General features: G+C 43.7%; 1 protein-coding gene and 1 long non-coding RNA gene across 6 annotated transcripts in view; one reads left to right on the plus strand and one right to left on the minus strand.

Moving 5' to 3' along the window:
- AUTS2 (activator of transcription and developmental regulator AUTS2) overlaps positions 1 to 20805 on the minus strand; it is a 669531-nt gene that overhangs the window by 200576 nt on the left and 448150 nt on the right. For all 5 annotated transcript variants that reach the window (XM_083587452.1, XM_083587454.1, XM_083587453.1 and 2 more), the window contains one exon: positions 16110 to 16139. In XM_083587452.1, coding sequence (XP_083443578.1) covers positions 16110 to 16139 — 30 coding nt within the window. The remainder of the gene's footprint in view (positions 1 to 16109; positions 16140 to 20805) is intronic.
- Positions 56 to 20805, plus strand: part of LOC310750219 — a 31941-nt gene continuing 11191 nt past the window's right edge. The window contains exons 1-2 of the long non-coding RNA XR_014541983.1: positions 56 to 996; positions 2938 to 3059. This is a non-coding gene — a long non-coding RNA (uncharacterized lncRNA). The remainder of the gene's footprint in view (positions 997 to 2937; positions 3060 to 20805) is intronic.

The raw sequence follows: 20805 nt of genomic DNA on the forward strand, positions 1-20805 counted from the left end.
CAGTCAGGTTCTTAAGTTAACAAAGAAGAGTGTGCAATGGTACCTCGGGTTACATACGCTTCAGGTTACAGACTCCACTAACCCAGAAATAGTACCTCGGGTTAAGAACTTTGCTTCAGGTTGAGAACAGAAATCGTGCTCCGGCGGCACGGCAGCAGCTGGAGGCCCCATTAGCTAAAGTGGCGCTTCAGGTTAAGAACAGTTTCAGGTTAAGAACGGACCTCCGGAACGAATTAAGTACTTAACCCGAGGTACCACTGTAGTTTATTGCAAACACAAATAAACTTTAACTGCATTCAAACATTGTTACTCTTCTTAGTCTTATTTTATCCTGTCTCTAACTCTTCTACCTCCCCTCACACAAGAACCAACTGCACTAACTGTCTCTCTATTTCCAACTGCCTGCCAACAGCTTTCCCAACTGCCTTTCCCAACCAACCAACTAAAACCAACCAACCCAAACCTCGGGCTAAGCCCTTTTATAAACAGGCAGGCTCCGCCTCTGGCTTTTCTATTGGTCTACCTATTAACTCTTTCTCTCCCTCTGTACAGACATTTTCAAAAGAATGGGCAAACGCCACAGTGGCCATCACTGCCTCCCTTTTTTTCTGCCCTGAATCTTCCAACGTTCAGCTTCACTGGTTGCCCACAAGTTGCAGTGTTATGACAGAGGGAGAAAAACCTGTCTCTATCCACTTTCTCTATGCCACACATAAATTTATGCACTTATATCACCTTGCCTCTTATGACATGTTGTGGTGCAACGAAACAGTGAATGTCATATGTGCTGTTCCCCCATGAAAACAGAAGGAAATATTTGTATGTCTGTCCCAAATTTTGTCTCATGATTTTCTGGGCTAACAGGGTTGGAAATGGATTTTTTCCTGAAAGCAATTAACACAGAGATGAGTGCAAAACTTCCATCAGATTCTGCTAGATTTCCAGGAATAGTTTTGGTGCCGTGTGAAAGATCACCTAAGATGCAAAAATTATCAGGTAAGGAAACACTGGGAAATGAAATAAAGTGCTGTCTGAATTCAGCCCAAGGCAGGGCTTCTCAAATATTTTGAAACCAGGCTTAAGCAATGTCCTGATAATTACTACAGGAGAAAGACTGGTATTGATGAACTGGAAAAATGAAAATGCAGCTCACTTCCATGATTAGATTGAAAATATGTACAAACTCACTACACCTGAACAAGTTGCATACAAACATAGACTTGCCGTGGACAAATGTAACAATATTTGGAATTGATTTTCTTTCTTTTTTTAATACCATATTCGGTTAAGGCCTGGTTAACTACAATAACAACTTTTTGTAATGTATACAAGTTGTGGTTGTTGTTCTGTTTAGTTTTCTACATGGGTGTTATTTCTTTTTCTTCTTTTTTCACTTTTTCTTACTCTGTGCGCTTCTAATTATGTACTTTTTATCTTTTAATAAAGAAGATAAATTATTTTAAAAAAGAAACTAGGAGTAGGCAAGACACAGTGATATTAACCTAACAGAACTGGACAACAGGGGCAAAGCAACTGCTTATATACATTTCTGAAGGCCTGGGCTACTCCCACTCCCACCGTGATTGGCTGTCTAAACTTCCAAGCTGTGAATCACGACTTAGAGTTCAAGTGCCAATGGCAGAGGCCCAAATCCTGAAATGTTCTGTGATTGGATATCATATATCGAATCAGAACACAAGGGCTCAGAATACTTAGTCCAGACTCAAGCTCAGGCAAACACAGACCACTGAATACATAGGAAGACGTTTTTTTGAGATCCAAGTCCCCAGGTACTTCTAGTGTTGCCAGGAGAGGTATTCTTTTGGCGCTGTGGGTAAAACCTCAGCCTAGGCCGATCGCATGGTTGGCGGTTCGAATCCCCGTGGCGGGGTGCGCTCCCATCACTCGGTCCCAGCGCCTGCCAACCTAGCAGTTCGAAAGCACCCCCGGGTGCAAGTAGATAAATAGGGACCGCTTACCAGCGGGAAGGTAAACGGCGTTCCGTGTGCTGCGCTGGCTCGCCAGATGCAGCTTGTCACGCTGGCCACGTGACCCGGAAGTGTCTGCGGACAGCGCTGGCTCCCGGCCTCTAGAGTGAGATGAGCGCACAACCCTAGAGTCTGGCAAGACTGGCCCGTACGGGCAGGGGTACCTTTACCTTTACCTTTATCTGATCTTTTTACTCATAGCTGCCAGAAGAACCTTAGGCTCTACAGTTTGTTAAGGGTGCTGAGAGTTGCTAGGAGACCCCCTATCCCTCTCACAAAGCTACAGTCACCACAGTGGTTTAACAGTCTATCCCAGGGAACTCTGGGAATTGTAGTTCTCAGAGAGGGATAACAACTCTCAAGACCCTTAACAAATTACAGTCCCCATGATTCTTTTGGGTAAGCCATGACTGTTTAAAGTGGTTTCATAGTCCTTTAAGTCTATGGTGTGGACATGGCCTGACATAATATAAGCAAACTTCCATGTCCTCCCTTTCATGTCAAGCAAACAAATTGTATATTTCCTGCTCCAATTTCATTTTGAGGACATTTTTATCTTCCTTCTTCCTCAGAAGCAAGCAACCCTGAGCCATCTCCAGCAGCAGAGAAATTCGAAATTTGCAGGGTTTCTTTTTCTCACACAGAAGTAGTTCAACTTAAATTTTTTTTTTTGGAAGAGCATCATTTTTGTGCTATAGAAGATGGAGTGACAGACACAGAGAGAACGGTAGGCCCCTCTCCCCAATACAAAGCCATACTTCCAGCTCTGCTCAGTTTGGCAGAAGGCTAGAAAGCCTTAATGAGAAACTTTGATTCCTAGAAGCATAATAGGCATGGGGACTCAGAGCACACAGAGAAAAGATTGTATTTCTCTGCTAACGAGAGACCGGGGTCATGAGTTAAGGTGTTTTTGGTTTGAGTTTGGGTTTCTTTCTTTCTCTTTTTTTAGAATTGAAGCTTGGAAGAGACCATCGTTTCTTTTTTTAAAAAAAAAAGTCCTCAAAAACATACAATGAAGAATCTCTTCTTGGCACACTGCTTGGATTGACTCAGTGATGAAGTTTCAAGAAGGTATATATATCTGTCAACTACATGGTAATGTAGAGCCTTTAGCAACACTGCTTAAAATTATTCTTGGGGTGCTACGTGAAGGCAGAACCTGTTGCTAGGGAAAGGTCACACTCCACAGGATGTCTTCCTACCTTAGATCACATCTGTCCCTTATTTTTAAAGCAGTCATGGGTCTCCTTTAATAACTCCAGCATACTGTCCAACTTTTTCATTTCAAGAACCAGGACATTCTTAGGCAAGCGCTTTTTGCAGGGTGAGAGTGCAGTGTGTGTGTGTGTGAGAGAGAGAGAGAGAGAGAGAGAGAGAGAGAGAGAGAGAGAGAGAGATTGCAGCAGCCAGAATGACTGCCATGATCTTGCAAGAAAAGAAAAAAACCAAGATGTTCCGCTTTTCCGGGGCACTTGGCAAGAATGCTCTGGGAGCTGCAGTTTGTCACAGGAGCTGAGAGTCGTTGGAAGACTCCTCCCACAGTTCCCAGAGTTCCCAGAAACTGATTGTTAAACTGCTCTTGAGAATGGTAGCTCCGTGAGGGGAACAGACGGTCTTCCTAATAAGCTGTCCTTTTTCAGGATTCTTCGAGGGAAGGCACAGCTATTTGAAGTAGTATAGTATCGCTTTAAATATGTAGTGCAGATGTAGCCTCAGCATGGAGCCATTTAAATGAATCAACACAATTAACACAGGTGCAGTGATTTCAGTGGGACTGTCTAGATTAGAACCTCGTTGGATACAGCCCCTGGTAGTTCAAGGCCAAATTGCTGCAGTGCAGGAATCCTGCCCACAGATGCCTCTGGGTGGGTTTGAACCACCAACCACCTGATTAACAGCTAGATGTGCTGACCCATTGCACCAAGAAGGACAAGGCTACTAGTTGTGATGGCTACTAGTCGTGATGGCTATATTTCTTCCAGTATCAGAGGTAGTAAGCTTCTGAACACCAGTGCCTTTGTGTCTTGAGTGGCACAGGGTTGATGCACCCAGGTCCTGCTTGCAGACTTCAAGCTGTGAGAACAGGGGGCTGGTCTAAATGGCCATTACGCCCCCCCCCCAAGCAGGCATCACAACAAAGCTACTACTTCTTTGAATTTGTGGCTTTGAGTTCTTTTTCTCCATTAAAAAAATAAAACAGACTTTAGGGGGAGTCATTCTTATTTCCATTTGCTTTAAGAAAAGTGGCTGCTTGGTGCCATTTACAATAAGTGGACGTTAATTAATGCTAAATTACAATGGAATTTCTGTTGAATTGGATATGACATCTACATTAATAGCCAGCCAGTTCATTCTGATTAATGTTATCACAGCCGTTAAGTGCTGGGATTTATAATCATTTGCCAAAGCTGCTAACTGAAAGCTCTTTAGTCAGTTTTTCCTTGAACAGAAACATGCATAAAATGTAATGAAAGTCTACCATTAATTTAAATAAGCATTTTGTTACATATAAATTGTGTGCATGAACACACACACACAAACCCAGAGAGTTTTCTGTTTAAAAAAAGTCTAGGCTGATGTATTCCTGGAATGAAAATGGTGAATGGAAAGCTAAATAGGTCTGTGCTTGGGTTGCATATTGGACAAGAGGTCGTTTGAAATATTAATGTTAAAAAGAAATAAAGAAAACATCTGAAGGAATACAAGGTATTTTTTGTATGCAGTTTTCACAAATGTGTGCACTTTCACACCCACTTTACCCTAGCATGAAAATTTTTGTACGCATTACTTGACTGGAGGACTGCATTGACAAAATTTCAGAGTACAGTGGTACCTCGGGTTAAGTACTTAATTCGTTCCAGAGGGCCGTTCTTAACCTGAAACTGTTCTTAACCTGAAGCACCACTTTAGCTAATGGGGCCTCCTGCTGTTGCTGCACCGCCGGAGCACGATTTCTGTTCTCACCCTGAAGCAAAGTTCTTAACCCAAGGTAATATTTCTGGGTTAGCAGAGTCTGTAACCTGAAGCGTATGTAACCTGAAGCATATGTAACCCGAGGTACCACTGTAGTGCAGATTTTGAAGAATGGCCGCATTTCTGTTTCTTTTGATAAGTATGAAATAGGTAGTCTCAATGTGAACTTAACTGAGTTTCTCTCTTATCCCTAGATGCAAATGAAAGTTGAGGGCAATTTGTGTATGCTCTGTACAATATTTGGAATTGCAGGAAGGGAAACAGATACTATAGGGAACTCTTAATGTACTCCTATCCAAATCAGAAACAGGACTGGCTGATTTAGAGATCCGAACCGAGGACAGGGATTCAGATTTGCCCATTGATCTGACCTGGCATTGACACCTCCTATTCCATCTGCCCTTCCCTTAGATTCTCTCTTCTATATGTTCCCATTATTCTGTTTTCTGGGACCCAGCTTCTCAGAAATCCCCTTTTGAAAAGGTCTCAAATTCTAGCTGGCAAGGTTAAGTGGTACCTACCATGATGCTGCCCCAAATCCCCAGCTGATGATCGAACTGCTACATATGTCACGGATACACGATACCCTCCCAGCACCTGAAACTGGTTTGCAGCTAAGAAACAGAGTCACAACTATGCATTAACCACAGAGTTATCCAGCTTCCCTGCCTGCAGGAGAACTGACAGAATGGATATGTCGTAGGATAAAATCACTTATCAGTGAATCTGATGCAACTGGATTCTAAAAATGATACCTTAGAAAAAGAAGACCATCTCTATGTGGCCCAATTGCTCCAACTACTGTAATAAGCCAACCCAATTAGGCTGCTGCTGTTATGGAAGAGCAACTTCCTTGAATGTGGTCCACGAGGCCTAATTCACAAAGCCTCCTTGTTTTACATGCATCCTCATCAGCATCAAAAGATACAGGCCACAGCAGACCTGGAAACCATGCACCTGGAACCATATAAACTAAGAAAAGATGCCATCAAAATCCATACCCTCCAAGTGTCTCTATTTTCCAGCAACTTCCCTGATTTAGAGAAGCCGTCCCAGTTTCTGATTTGATCCCGAAATGTCCCGCTTTTCCTTAGGTTGTCCCTATTTTCATTGGAGAAATGTTGGAAGGTTTGGAGGTATCCGATCTCCCGAGCCATCTGAAGGCAATCCTGTATAGGGAAGTTTTTTCAATGTGTAATGTTTTGTTATGTTTTTTATATATGTTGGAAGCTGCCCAGAGTGACTGGGACAACCCAGTAAGATGTGTGGGCTATAAATAGCAAAATTATCATTATGGAATGGGACGTCCCTCTTTTCATTGGAGAAAAGTTGAAGGGTATGTAAATCTAGGGATGCAGCAAACCTTCTGTGATCTCCAATTTCTAGAAATGAAACTGCAGTTGTAAATTGCAAGTATGGTGAAAGGTTTTTGGACAGGTAGCATGGCTCCAGAATAATGGAGAAAGATTGATGACTGGGCAGCCATGGCAGAGATACCATAGCTACATCCTGTCAGGGACTGGCAGGAGTTGGAGGATGAAGGGGTTGAGGAGAGAGGGGATGAGGCAGAGAGTGCAGCTGGAAATGTGCTGGAATGGGAGGGTGAGGAGAATGACTCAGGGGAAAGGACCAGTGACTTGTGGGGTTCAGTACCACCAATGGAGAGAAACCTTCCTCTCTCTGCAATTCCTTCACTGATACCAGCTGCATCTGAGAGGTTGCTCTCAGCAGAGACAGAAGTAGGGGATCGGGAGCTGGGTGCAGGTCAGCAGGTTATTGTTATTTTAGCGTTCTGTTGGAAGCCGCCCAGAGTGGCTGGGGAAACCCAGCCAGATGGGTGGGGAATGAATGAATGAATGAATGAATGAATGAATGAATATAGCAAGAGCTAGGGAAAAGGGTGCAGGTTCAGGAGTTGAGGGAAGAGCCTCTATGGCTGCGGCATGTTGAATTTTTCAACTTTCAACTTCCAAAAATGAGGGACACTAAAAAAAACCACATTGTAGCATGACCTGGGAATTCAAAAGGTATTTTGGTTAGATTAATATAATTTAGTTTTGCTTGGTAAGTAAAATGTGTGTAAAATTGCTCAGAAATCATTAAAAATGATTGCCAAGTACTTGCAGTTATATATATTACCATTACTTAGCATTACCTGACATTTTCAGAAGGTAAAATTAAAATTCATTGGTTTTCTGAAAGCAATTCATGCGCTTCTTCATCAAACATAGACCTACCAAGCTAAATGTTGCCCAATCACAAAACTTAATAGCAGGTTTGAATTCCCCACACCCCAAAATGTATTTTTAAGACCTTTCACTGAAGAAACGTGGAAGAATTAAGTTTCACACACACCCTAAAATGATGCACCCTACTCCAGGGTTCCCTGGATTCTTGGAACCTGTAGAGCACTTGGATTAGACTCTGCCTGAGACCTTGCTTCCTAGAGCCCCCCGAACCCTCCAGAAACTATCTCCATGCCTGATGAGGAATTTGAGGAGGTACAGTTATAGCAGCCTCCTTTGAGGAGTCAACATCTACTCTAATGCGTCAGCAAAGTGGTTGGTTAGAGGGAATTCTCTGGTGCTCCAACTTTCCCTGCATGGCACAGATTATCAGCAGTGATAATCTTAGCAGTGATTTGCTTAGACAGCTAATTGGAGATGTGATTTGCCATTTATCACTTGTGCTGATTAATTCATCAATAAAGAACAATAAAAATCCTGCCATATGTCTTTCTATGTACTGGTGCTAGCTGAGACATCCTACATTGAAGATCATGCATTGAGCAGAAAGCTGGACCAGGTGGCCTCCAATGTCTTCTCCAATTTCTCCAACCATCAGCTGTTTCTGATGTCTTGCAACTTTCTGCCCAGGTTTTCCCTGAGCCATAAGATTGGATTCTGCTTTTATTTGTTTGAATTCTTGTTTTCATGTGATTCCACACTACAGTTCTAGGGGTTTTATGCTGTATTTTTGTTTTCATCATTTAATCGTGTTTATGTTGCATACTGCTTAGAGACTTTCAAAATATTGAGTTGTTTATGAATGCTGTTGAACAAGAGCAAAGAATCTCAATAACCTGGACATTTTGGCCAGGTTCTTAGACAATCTCTGCAGTCTCCCCAAACCTTCAATTCTTTCCCATGCTGAGGAAAACAAAACAAAAGTTCTGATTATCTTCAACCTTTTTTCCCTTCTGAATTGTTCTAAGGGCACATAACTGTGCTTAATCACAAAGTCAAATATTTCTGATCTGCAGTGAGGGAGGGAAAGCTTACTATTTTCCTCTGGTGACAATCCAGATAGTCACTGAAACTGTAGGAATCCTTATTTAACGAGGGCTAAGGAAGTCCTTTTCAGCCTGAGCTTACAGAGGCAGCTGGAGGGTGGGATGGAAGCCATGGGTAGACTCTTGGAATGACTTAAGCATGGTGAGTAAATATGCCTGGGGACAGTGGCATAGCAGGAGTTGCCAGTGCCCAGGGCCACGTGGAGGGGTGGGGTGGGGAGGAAACGGACCGAGTACGTATGTGTGTTTAACTGCCTAACAGTGCCCACATCACCCAGGAGATCACAGTTGCGTAGATAAGAACAGAAAAGTCATTCCATTGTCTGTAGAGGTCACTTCCTGGTTTGCACTTGTGAAGCCAATTTCAATGGAGCCCAGTGACAGAAGTGGCTGGGTGCTCTCTGCACTATGCCACTGCCTGGGAAAATGTGTGCACATTCAGTAGAATATTTGCAGGGAGGGCTGTCATATATAGGACCCCTTAAGACTTTTAAGGATTAGTCACTCCAACTGTATAAGAAGGACAGGGAGGATGTCTTGAGGATAGCGTTGAAGAGAAGTAAAACAAGTTAGAAAACCAAAAGGGATCATACTTCTGTACTGAAACAGAATCATTACTGGTAGTTGAAACAGGCCCCAAAATTAATTCAGTCCTGGATATGTACTTTCACTTCCCATGCCCCAAAAGTCCAATATGGTGTACCTCGGAAGTCGAACGGAACCCATTCTGGAAATCTATTCGACTTCCGAAAAATTCGGAAACCAAGGCGCACCTTCTGATTGGTTCCCAATTGCACAGGATTAAACAATAGCGGAAGCCATACTGGACATTCAGCTTCACCAAAAAAAGTTCGAAACCCAGAACACTCACTTCTGTTTTTTGATCGTTCGGGAGCTGGAACGTCTGACTCCCAAGGTATTCTGGAGCCGAGGTAACTCTGTTGTACATTTCGGTTCTCAAAAGCTGAAAACCCGGAAATAACTACTTCTGTTTTCAAACATTTTCGGAACCCAAACGTGGATTACATTCAAGAAATGAGGTACCACTGTACTGAGATGGAGAATGAAAGGAAGGAGGTATCCAAAGCAGGTTGTGCTGTAGTGATTTGTGACTTCATTTACCATCAAGCGGACTGGATACATGTATGTTCCAGTCAATCTAAATGGAGGAAGTGCAGTAGCAGTGCCTAGGATAACAATTCAGAGAGACCAGAGAACTGCATGCTGAAACAGAAGCAGAGGTTGGTGGCCATCTGTCCGTGATTATTTAGCAGGGGTTCCTGCGTTGCAGGGGGTTGAACTAGGTGACACTTGCGGTTCCTTCAAACTCTACCATCCTATGATTGTCTGCAGAGGTGAATGGAGTGTGCATTCATTGCTTGCCATGAACAGCACCTTAAAAGGGAGACTTGAAAGCCTACAGGTGGAGAGATAGTCTGCCCATGCAATACTGGATGCCCCTTCTACCACATGCTACTCTCATAGCAAGGACTTGCTTCGATTTGCCTTGCCTTGTATTCAGTCTCTGCCCAATAACTTGCCTTTCCTCACTTGGGAAGAGATCAGTGTTTGCATCCGAATGGATATGAGACGCTCCTGCCACGGCCTGCCTTCCATGACAGTTTAGCCTAACATCAGAGGAGGGCCTTGCCACTGAAGGGGTAAAAATGACAAGGAGAGGGGGGGAAGGAGCAGAGCCTGTTTTTCCCGCTGACATTGAGTCTCCTTGGTGTGGGCAGTTAGGCCCTCGGAGGTATCCGTCAGCATGCCTGCCTGAAGCACCGGCAGGAGTCGGGGAACTTGCTGGAGAAGCTAGTAAAATTTTAATGCACTCTGTAGTGCGGTCATGTCACACTCACTCATGGCAAATAATCCCCGATGCCTGCAGAGGTAAAATGGAGCTGTAATGTGCTTTCCTCCTAACCCGAGCTGACAGCAATGATGTACGACTACCATTAGCGGAAAATATCACTTCAACTAACCCATGATCCAGCGCCGCTAAGGGTCATATTATCCATGAGGAACAAATTACATTCCCAAAGTAAATACAAATTTTCGACACAAAATGGGCACCAAAAAAAAAAAAAAAGATAGAAAGAAAGAAAAGAAAGGGAGAGAAAAGGGGGGAGGGAGGGAGGGAACAGTGTGTGCCTGCATTGTGGGGAGGGAAGGGAGAGTGGGGCTCGTGTTACCGATACCTAAGACAATGAGTTGCTAAGGGGGAAATATGTCAGGAAACAGAATGTACCACCACCTCTAGAGAGAATGTGATGCATATAAAAGCTACTGAGCAGGTGTTCAAGCCCGTGAGCCCCACATACCCCCTCTGTCTCTTTACCCCATCCTGTATCAAGAGCAGAACCTAATAATAATAATAATAATAATAATAATAATAATAATAATTTATTTGTACCCCGCCCATCTGGCTGGGTTTCCCCAGCCACTCTGGGCGGCTTCCACAAAGACCAAAAATACACTAAGATGTCACACATTAAAAACTTCCCTGAACAGGACTGCCTTAAGATATCTTCTGAATGTCAGGTAGTTGTTTATCTCTTTGACATCTGATGGGAGGGTGTTCCACAGGGCGGCCGCCACTACCGAGAAGGCCTTCTGCCTGGTTCCCTGTAGCTTTGCTTCTCACAATGAGGGAACCTCCAGAAGGCCCTCGGCGCTGGACCTCAGCGTCCGGGCAGAACGATGGGGTGGAGGCCCTCCTTCAGGTATACTGGGCCAAGACCGTTTAGCAACACTGCTATGCTGGCCTTGAATTTTATCCCCATCCTTGCACCAGTAGTCCTCTCCATACAGTTCTCCCAAATAAATGCAAGAAACACTAGACAAGAGGCTGGACCACAGGGAGCCCTGGTGACGACTACTTGGGAGATGAGGGACCAACGGCAGAAAGTAGCCACCACACTTTGGCAGAACTGATGTTTTGCATGCAGGAGGTCCCAGGCTCCTTCCCCAACATCTCCAGGTAGGGCTACGAGAGACTCCTTCACCATAATCCTGGAGAGAGGCACTGCTAGTCAGTGTAGGCAAGGCTGAGCTAGATGAATCAATGTAGTATACAGTAACTTCCTGTGTGCCCCCCTCCCACCTGTCCTCGCATTATTTCTCAACATGGTTGGACATTGCATCTTGAGCAATCTGACATGGCAATAGCTCCGTGCACATAGCAAGTGGTACTCATGCCTGGGGGAGGAGAGAGAGGCGGTGAGCAACTGGTGGCAAAGAAGCCAGCCACAATGGCCAGGCTGGGCAGCATCTCTGATGGCAACACAGGTGGTCAGGATAGAGGTCAGGGGTCCAGGTGTACTGTTGGAAGGCTTGGCAATGCATCTTTCTGATCCCCTGGTCCCTCAGCCACAGTCTGCTCAGGCCAGCCTCTAGTACCTGCCCACGTCATGTTTTGAAGGCCCCCCCTTTTATTGTTATTGCTAACAACTCCTGTCATTTTCTGATGCTACCCCAAACCCCCACCCCGAAGAAGGAAGATCTGAGAGATCGCCGCCCGTCTGAATGAAAGGAAACTCCGACTTGTCAGTTAAACAAAGGAATAACACACAGCCTCTCTTTATGGCGTGTACTTTACCTGTCATCCAACAGACCATTATCATGTCACGCCAGAGTGCTCTTTTCTCCAGGTCACTTTGTTTAAAATGACATGGATAATGCACATGTCAGCGAGCTGACAGTCTCGACCGTCCTTCAGAGATTCTTAAAAAAAAAAAAAGACAAATGCCTGTTCTTATCTGCAGGCCTTGCCTCGGTCTATCGTCTAAGTCAGGGAGAACATGATTTCTCCAGGGAGCACTTTTTTCATTTCCGATTTAAAGAAATCAAATAAGCGCCATTCGTCTTCATCTGAATATGCTTGACCCATTCAAATGATGATGTGTCACTTCGCTCTCTCTCTCAAAGGCAACGCACGCTGAATTCACAATGAATATACCAAGCCCCATATCCCTGCAACGGGCAACCACAACAGACTATATCTGCCTATATACAACACTTCTGCACCCACAACCACATTGGATAAGGGAGCTTGTTTTTTAAAAGATGTAGAACAACTTTGCAACCGTTGAGTCAAAACCAGTAAGCAGAACAAAATGAAATCATTTCCTCCCCCCAAACAACTCATTGTTTTACGGTGAAAAATGTGTCAGCAATGTGGCTGAGTTCTGGGTTGGGGAGGGTGCATTTGGAAAAATTAAGCCCCAATCCTGTTCAGAAACAGCAAGCATTTTCTTATGGTCTGAGCCAAAACCCCTCTGAATTCACTCTCAGCTTTAGAAATTATTTTTATTCATCGGATTTGTTAGTCGCTGTTTACCATTGAAACAAACCAACATTTTCATACAAACACCTGCAATTCATAAACACGCCCTTTAAAAAAGGGGGAAAGCTTTGGCAACACACTAGCAACAGAACGAAATCAGTTCAGTCCAACGAAAGCCTAGGAGAAAAGGTAAATCTCAACAAATAATGAAATGACAACCAAAAAAAGATGCCAATGAAGGTGCAAGGTGGGACTCACTGGGAAGAGCATTCCACAGACCCACAACTGAAAAGGTTCTTGTTATCAGGGACAGCAAACTCAAATGAACCAGGGGGCAAAAGTCAAACCGAAAGTCAGTCTGAAAGAGCAAGTCAGTCTAAAGGCCAAGCTCGGGTGCTGAGACAAGAACCAGTAAGCCTTGTACCTTCATGTTCTGATATAATTCCTGGTCTACGTCAGTGGCAGGCCTTGAGGTCTCAAATTTTAGCTATGCCCTGTGTGACACTAAAATTCAGCACACCTCTACCTCTCGCCTTCCATTCTACATCATAGTTGTGGTGCCCCCTGCAGCACCCCCCAGACTCCATGGCCAGTGTGACCCAGTGCATGTGAAGACAGGCTCCAGCAGGCTGAGTGGTTGAGACCAATAATGGGCTTAACAGTCAAGAAGGTGGTTTCTGCATGTGCTTCAGAGGGAAGTGAGGGGCAGATGGGGCTCATCAACCTGGGAAGGCAGCCCATCTAGGAGAAGGAAAACTCTGATTCTAAACCTCCACTGCCCTGCAGGATATCAACCCTACACAAATCCATAGTGCAGTCCCTAAGACGGTTGGATGGTGCCTTGAATGCCTTCTTCAAGCAAGACCTTCAACCAAGCTGGTATCAAACATATTGCTGTGCTTTTCTTTGGACCACACCAATGAGACCAAGAATGGGGTTATTTCGTCTGGGTAGTCCTTCATACCCATTACCCAGACTTGCACCCCGGGGAGGTCACTTCGGTGCTAACACGACAGCTTGACTTCACCACCAGGCACACAATCCATTGTTTCTTGAGACAAGACGGATGCCAAAAATGCTGTATTTTTTAATTCCTGATAGGTCCTTCGAGACCTAGATGGTGAAAAGTGGGAGATTTATATAATACTTTGTATTTTTCTCCACTATCTTCCCTCCCCAAATCCAATTGTCTTAAATTATTGCAGCTGGGATAATAGTCTACATGCAAGATCAGATCACCATGGTGGTTATAATAATGTTGCAGTCTGGAAGGTCCTTAAAACAGACACAAAAACAAACAGTTTGGAGCAGTTATTGAACAAAAGCCATTGTGGTATAATTTGATCATGAGTGACTTAAAAGTTCAATGAACCAACAGCAGAATCCTGATGAGTAAAAAGTGGAATAACAAGAATTTATTGGTAAGAACTGTGGATACAAACCATAGATAACCTAACAAAAATGCATCACTTTCCATCCCAAGCTGATCAGATACAGTTGCTTTCATTGAAGAAATCATTATACCAACATATATTGCCATTGAAGTTATCGTGTGTGTGTGTTGTTAACTTATATTTCAATAATGCAACAGGTTTGAGAGAACATCTTCCATTCTTTATGACTATTTACACCACCCCAAAACCAATAGGACTGGTAGAGGAGGTTGTTGTTGTATTCATATTTCACCTACCTAAATAGTTCATAGGTAGTCATTGATCAGCCCCTGATGACCAATGGTTTCACAAATGACATCTGATTATGAAATGTTCTCACACAGTGTATCATTCCTATTGCATGCAATCAATATATCTCAAGATGCAATATATTTAATTTAAAAATTAAATGTGCTAGTAGGAAGACTTCCTGTCCTTTTGTTCAGACATCAACATTCAATAACTAGCTACAAAATATTGTTGAAAGGGCAGGTGTCAATCTTTCAAACAACAGTAATAAAAATTAGTACAGTTGGAACTGTGGAACACATTCAGTAGTTGACCATAGTTACGTTTTTCTTAGATATTGTTTTAGGATTAGGTAAAACAAAAAATATATGTCAGGATGGCATGAGCATAAAGTGGAATGAAATTAAACTACTAGGAAATTATCTTAATTTCTCTTATGATATGATCATTTAAAGACAGACAGACAGACACCTTCTGAATCATCGTAGAGATTAAAAGTTACAGCTTTTGCAAGAACAGCTATGATACTTGGATCTGAACTTGAATGATCTCCCCCCCCAAAAAAAACCCAACCCATAATATTTTGCCATTAGTCCATAACTGCATGTTGGATCTACTTTCACTTAGTGCCTTGGAATGAACTGATTTGGTTCAACAAAGTTAACTGAATTAGTTAAAAAATCTCTGAAAGTAGTTCCTGTCATGTAAACTAAAAGAAGTTCATTTCGGGGGCAGAATCTTGAATAATTTCTAGTTCACCTTGAAGTTCACTCTCTTACATGTGCCTTTTCCTCTTCAAACACTTTGGGAATTTGTGCTTAAAGATCATAATTGTTGGCGGAAAATAAATTCAGCAATTTATTGTCCACTCGTCTATTTGTGTGTGTGTGTTTTACTGTTTTCTGAGTCTTCTTAAGTATATTTTATACTTCAGAACGGCAAAAGGCAGCATTCTAAATGCTGCCAGAATTTTCTGAGGATCATTTTGATGAACTTGGATTGAACTGTGAAGAACTAGTTTATTTTGTAAAGGGATGAACATGACCTGGAATTAGTTCCCTTTTGGACAGGCTGAACTTAAAGTAGAACTAGTTCCCTTTTAAAATGAACTTGTCAGGCTCTGTTACCATCACCTCCTAAGATGCACACAGGGATCTTTCTCAAATAATGGTTGATAAATCTGTACAGACTCAGCAAAGAAGAATAAAGGATTTCTTACTCCAAAATTGTCAGAGGCCCTTGTAGGAAGAAGATTAAGGGTCCAGTAGGGTATGGCAGACTAGTGAATAATCTGCCTCTGTACCTTGGCCAACCACAGGACATGATCCTTGGTGGAACATTTTTTTAAAAAGGCATGATGGCTCGAGCACATCAAATATAGGCTGCATTCAGACAATAATAATAATTTGGGGACAAGGGATTGATTGCATTTGTTTTCCTGCTTTTAATGCCAGTGCTTCTGCCCTGATTTCTAATGTTCCTTTTACATTGCAGTACCTGTTGCATTATGGAACTGTGGCGTTATGAACACTATGCCACCACGGTGGGAAAGAACTGTATGCCAGGATACCGCCCCAATTTTTTGCCCTCTGAATCATGGTGGTGGAAACCATGGGGGTTTTGGAAACCATGGGGGAAAGTACAGAGAAAAATTCCAAGGACTGTCTGGGTTTTCAGGGTTCCAAATATTGTGTTTTCTCGAAATAATCAACATGGAAAATGAGTAAGGAAACACTGGGAGGGCAGGATGAAGGGACATCTGAATGCAGCCATAAGGTGTAGACCACATCAAAATGTGCTTCCTCATTAGCTAGAGAGAAGATGGAAACAGATCGTGAAACACATCAGAAACAACAGATCAGGAGCATGCAGTGGAAGTCTGTCTTTACCTTTTCTTCTTGATCACTATCGCTGTCACACTGTAATAGAAAGGAAAAGGAAAACATTAGGGTTGTGGGGTTTTTTTTATAAAAGGAAGAAGAATGCACAAAGAATTGTGTGTTAATTCCAAGGTCTGGAGAGTTCTGAAAATACACACAAAGCTTTTCCACAGGGCTGAAAAAAGTATCTGGGCCCACGCATTGCACAGACCATGAAAAGTGGGCTAGAAAATAACAACAATTATAGGAAGTAGATTGCGGCAAGTATGAGACTCCAGCCATGTGGGTTCTTGAGGAAAGCAGGTTTTAATAGTAGAGCATCTCGTTTGCATGTAGAAAGTATTTACCCCATACATGGTGTTTTGCCTCTTTGTTCCCAGTCTCCTAATGCAACATATGAAGGACACTCCAATCTTTGCATAAACGTAATCTAGGTTGGCTAGAACATACATTCACAACTTTCACATATTCATGGGAAAGGAACAAGAATGGTTCAAAGGAACTTTTCATGTAATATATATTAACAAATGCTCATCAGGGCTGCATCTACAGGGCCTGACCTCCGCCAACCATGCAGTGATATTCCAGGACCATCCGCAATGGCTCAGCTCTCTCACTCTCTTTCCTAAAGCAAGCCTAGCCCTTGCACTTGTGGAACTATAAAGAGAAATGGGGCGACTGCATGCTCCCCAACTGCTTGTGAATAGTAATTTGCTCCAGCTAAATGATAACTTGCTCTGTCCACTGCATCTGCAACAACAACCTCTGCAAAGGCCAACACAGACACACACACATTAAAGGGTAGCTAACTACGACCATCCAAACTTATTGGGACTTCAACTCACATCCTCCCTGATTATTGACCATGCTGGCCGGGGCTGATGGGAGCTGGAATTCAACTGCATCTGGAGAGTGACAGTTCCCCCAGCCCTGTTTTAAAAGTGAAGGCTTCATTACCTGGGAGTAAACCCAACATAGTGCAATTACATGACATATAAGTCTAATTATTTGGTGGCTTTCTGGTTGATTCTCTTAGGCTCTCTGCACCACACAATTCCTGGTTACTGGCCCAATACTGATAGACCAACGTGCAGTGTGATCCTCACACGCCCCACTGTGCTGAATGGGGCTTACTCCACATGAAATGCGTTTAGGATTACAACCAGAATCATGAATGGATACATTAGTATTTATGTTAAGGTGAAAGATAACACGTAAGTTTTAGCCCAATGCAAAACTCAGCAGTCATAGGGACAAAGGAAGCTGTCTTATACCACACTGAACTCTTAATCCATCCAGACAAATATTGCTTGCATCAGGGATGGGGAACCTGTAGCCACCGAGATGATGTTGGATTCCATCTTCCACCAGCACTGACCATTGGCCATGCTGACTGTGGCTGGTGGGGCTGGTGTTCAACAACATGGAGGGAGCACACATTCCCCACCCTTAGTCTACACTGACTGTGGTTCAGATTTCCCCAGCCCTGCCTGCAGCTGCCAGGGATTGAACCAGGAAACTTCTGCTTGCACAGCACGTACTCTGCTACTGAGCTAGGGTCCGTCAAAGAGCTATACCAGTCGCATCATGTTGGTGTATCATTTCATTCCCATTTACGTGTTTGTGCATTGAGCGTAGTAGGCTTACTTGGGGAAAGAGAGCATCTCTCGCTCTCTCTTCTGCCACCTGCCCATCCCACAACTCATTACATCTCACTGTGAAACTAATCAACACCATCTGAATTTTCCAGGACAATGTTTTCCTGCACTGCGGTGATGCTGCAGAGAGTGCGCTAGCAGCAATGCAATCCCCGGGAACCATCATTTCCATTGCCAATGTATTAAACTTCCCTGCCTCTTCTGACAGTCCAGTTCTAATTTCAAGGTCCACTTAATTCCTCCATCAAATCATTACCGCTATACCCAGCAGCACCTTGTCTCTAGAGCTAAGCATATGGTGAAAGACCGAGACCGACTGATATCCATTATGGAAGCAGTACAGGTGCCAAGCCGATTAAAAAAAAAAAGGAGAAGAGCAAAAGAGGAGAGAATACCCAGCCTCTCGTCTTGCCTGTTGACTGACAGCTTCATGGCTTCGCCAAGCCATAGGGGTTTGCCAAGGAAAGTCCAACCAGGCTACAGCTCACATGGCTCAGTGTGAAAACAAGTTCCATTTGTGGCAGTAAATTCCCACACTGACCCAAGGACTTTGCCGGTTCTCTCAGCGTGATCGGGCCATCCAATTTACAGCTCAGTCCTCCAGAGCCTGCCATGCCAGCGCCTGGCAGAGATGAACGATGGTCAGAAAAGACCCTCCAGCTCATAAATTATGCAGAGGCAATAAACACACTCGGCAAACAGCTCCGAATGTTCACCCGGCCAGCCTCCTGGAGGAAATGCTGGGAGCCCTGAACGCACAGCCAGGCATCTCTGAGCAAAAGTGTTGATGAGAATGAGGGGGTGCAATGAGAGAGAGAGAAAACCCACAGCTGTGAAGAGTCACTTCGCTCCAACAGCAAGGCGATACGTGGGCACAGTTACATAAGGGATAAAAGGATCTGCCCATTTTGATTCTCTTGGTTTCTCATTTTCCCCAACCATAAATTCACCTCTCCATATTTCTGCAGCAATTTGTGTGCTGCTTTTGTTTAAATCCTCCTAAGAATTCATCAGTGTTTTGATGCAAATTTCTCCAAATAAGTCCATTTTTGTATGCACATTTCTTAGTAATGTGCTTTTTGGGGAGGGAAAGATGTTTACCTTAATATATGCCTTGTTGCAACATTGTTTTGTTGGAGAACTGCATCGCACAATTCAGAGAAGTCCAAATTTCAAAGGATGGTTGTGTTTTGCTTTGTTTGTTAATCCCACGTCCCAGGGAACGGGGAACCGGGGTCTCCTCAAATCTCTCAACATCAGTGCATTCTTTTTTCAGGGCGTACTCAGGAGTACACAGTACCAGCACCTTTCTTTTTTGTTTTTAAAATGTGTGGCACTTACTGTAACAAACTTCATGATGAGTAACAGCACCTACTTTTCTAGAAAAAAAAGAACTGCTCAGCATCCTTAGCAGACTATAGTTCCCAGAATTCTTTGGGGAAAACTTTGACTTTTTAAAGAGGCCCACAACTCTGCAGCAACAGAAAACTAAGTTTAACTCATCATCTATAGGACAAGCCTTCAAATATTTATAAAGGTAAAGGTACCCCTGCCCGTACGGGCCAGTCGTGACCAACTCTAGGGTTGCGTGCTCATCTCACTCAAGAGGCCGGGAGCCGGCACCGTCCGGAAACACTTCCGGGTCACGTGGCCAGCGTGACGAAGCTGCAGCTGGTGAGCCAGCACCAGTGTCGCACACAGAAATGCAGTTTACCTTCCCGCTATAAAGCGGTACCTATTTATCTACTTGCACTTAGGGGTGCTTTCGAACTGCTAGGTAGGCAGGAGCTGGGACTGAACGACGGGAGCTCACCCCGCTGCGGGGATTCGAACCGCCGACCTTACGATCAGCTAGTCATAGGCACTGAGGTTTTTCTCAAATATTTATAGATGGCTACAAAAATCCATATGGTTTTCCCAGTAGTGATGTATGGAAGTGAGAGCTGAACCATAAAGAAGGCTGATTGCTGAAGAATTGATGCTTTTGAATTATGGTGCTGGAGGAGACTCTTGAGAATCCCATGGACTGCAAGAAGATAGAGTGCTCACTGGAAGGACAGATCCTGAAGCTGAGGCTCCAATACTTTGGCCACTGTATGAGAAGAGAAGACTCCCTGGAAAAGCCCCTGATGTTGGGAAAGATTGAGGGCACAAGGAGAAGGAAACAACAGAGAACGAGATGGTTGGACAATGTTCTTGAAACTACCAACATGAATTTGACAAAACTGTGGGAGGCAGTGGAAAACAGGAGTGCCTGGCGTGCTCTAGTCCATGGGGTCACGAAGAGTCAGACACAACTAAAGGACTAAACAACAACAACAACAAAATTATATGACCTCTTAAGTCCTCTTCAGGAATCCCATATAAAAGAGGGTTGGGGGACCTTTTTCCAGCCTAAGTGTCACAGTCCCTTGTGGTAAATTTTCTGAGGGCCACATGCTAATATTGGGTGGGGTGAAAGGCAAAAGTAGGTGGACCAATGAATGGTACTCTCATAGCTTTCTGCAGTGGGCTCCATTCCAGCCATGTCCCCACCTGTATCTCTCCATCTTCCTACCAGGGAAGCAAGATACCTTATTATAGCCACCAGCGGATGGACCAGCTCTTTGAACCAGTTTAAGGCACATTCATGCATACCTTGAACAGATGCTGGCTTCCAACATTAAAGAGAAGTTAACATATAAGCCTACCCACAGTTTGGAGCAGAAGGTGACATTTGCAGAGTGTAGCATTGTTGTTTTACAATGACACCAGGTGGGTGCATCGTTCAATGGCTATTGCAAGGGGACAGAAAAAGAAAAAAGAAAACACGCTTTCATATTTCAAATCCATTTATCATTGACACCTAAAACCTTCCGCAGCTCAGATCGGGAATTGTAATGCACCTCTCTCTCCCGCTCTAAGAAATCTGAAGGAACTGGAGGGGGAAGCCCCCCACAGACCTCATCTAATGCTCTCCTTGCTACTAACAATATTCTCAGTCATCTATCTGGCAATGACGAGCTGACAGCTTAGGAAAAGGGCAGAGATTAGATTTTAGCTGCACA

The sequence above is a fragment of the Podarcis filfolensis genome (assembly GCF_964270895.1).
Source record: "Podarcis filfolensis genome assembly, chromosome: 15".
Lineage (NCBI taxonomy): Eukaryota > Metazoa > Chordata > Lepidosauria > Squamata > Lacertidae > Podarcis > Podarcis filfolensis.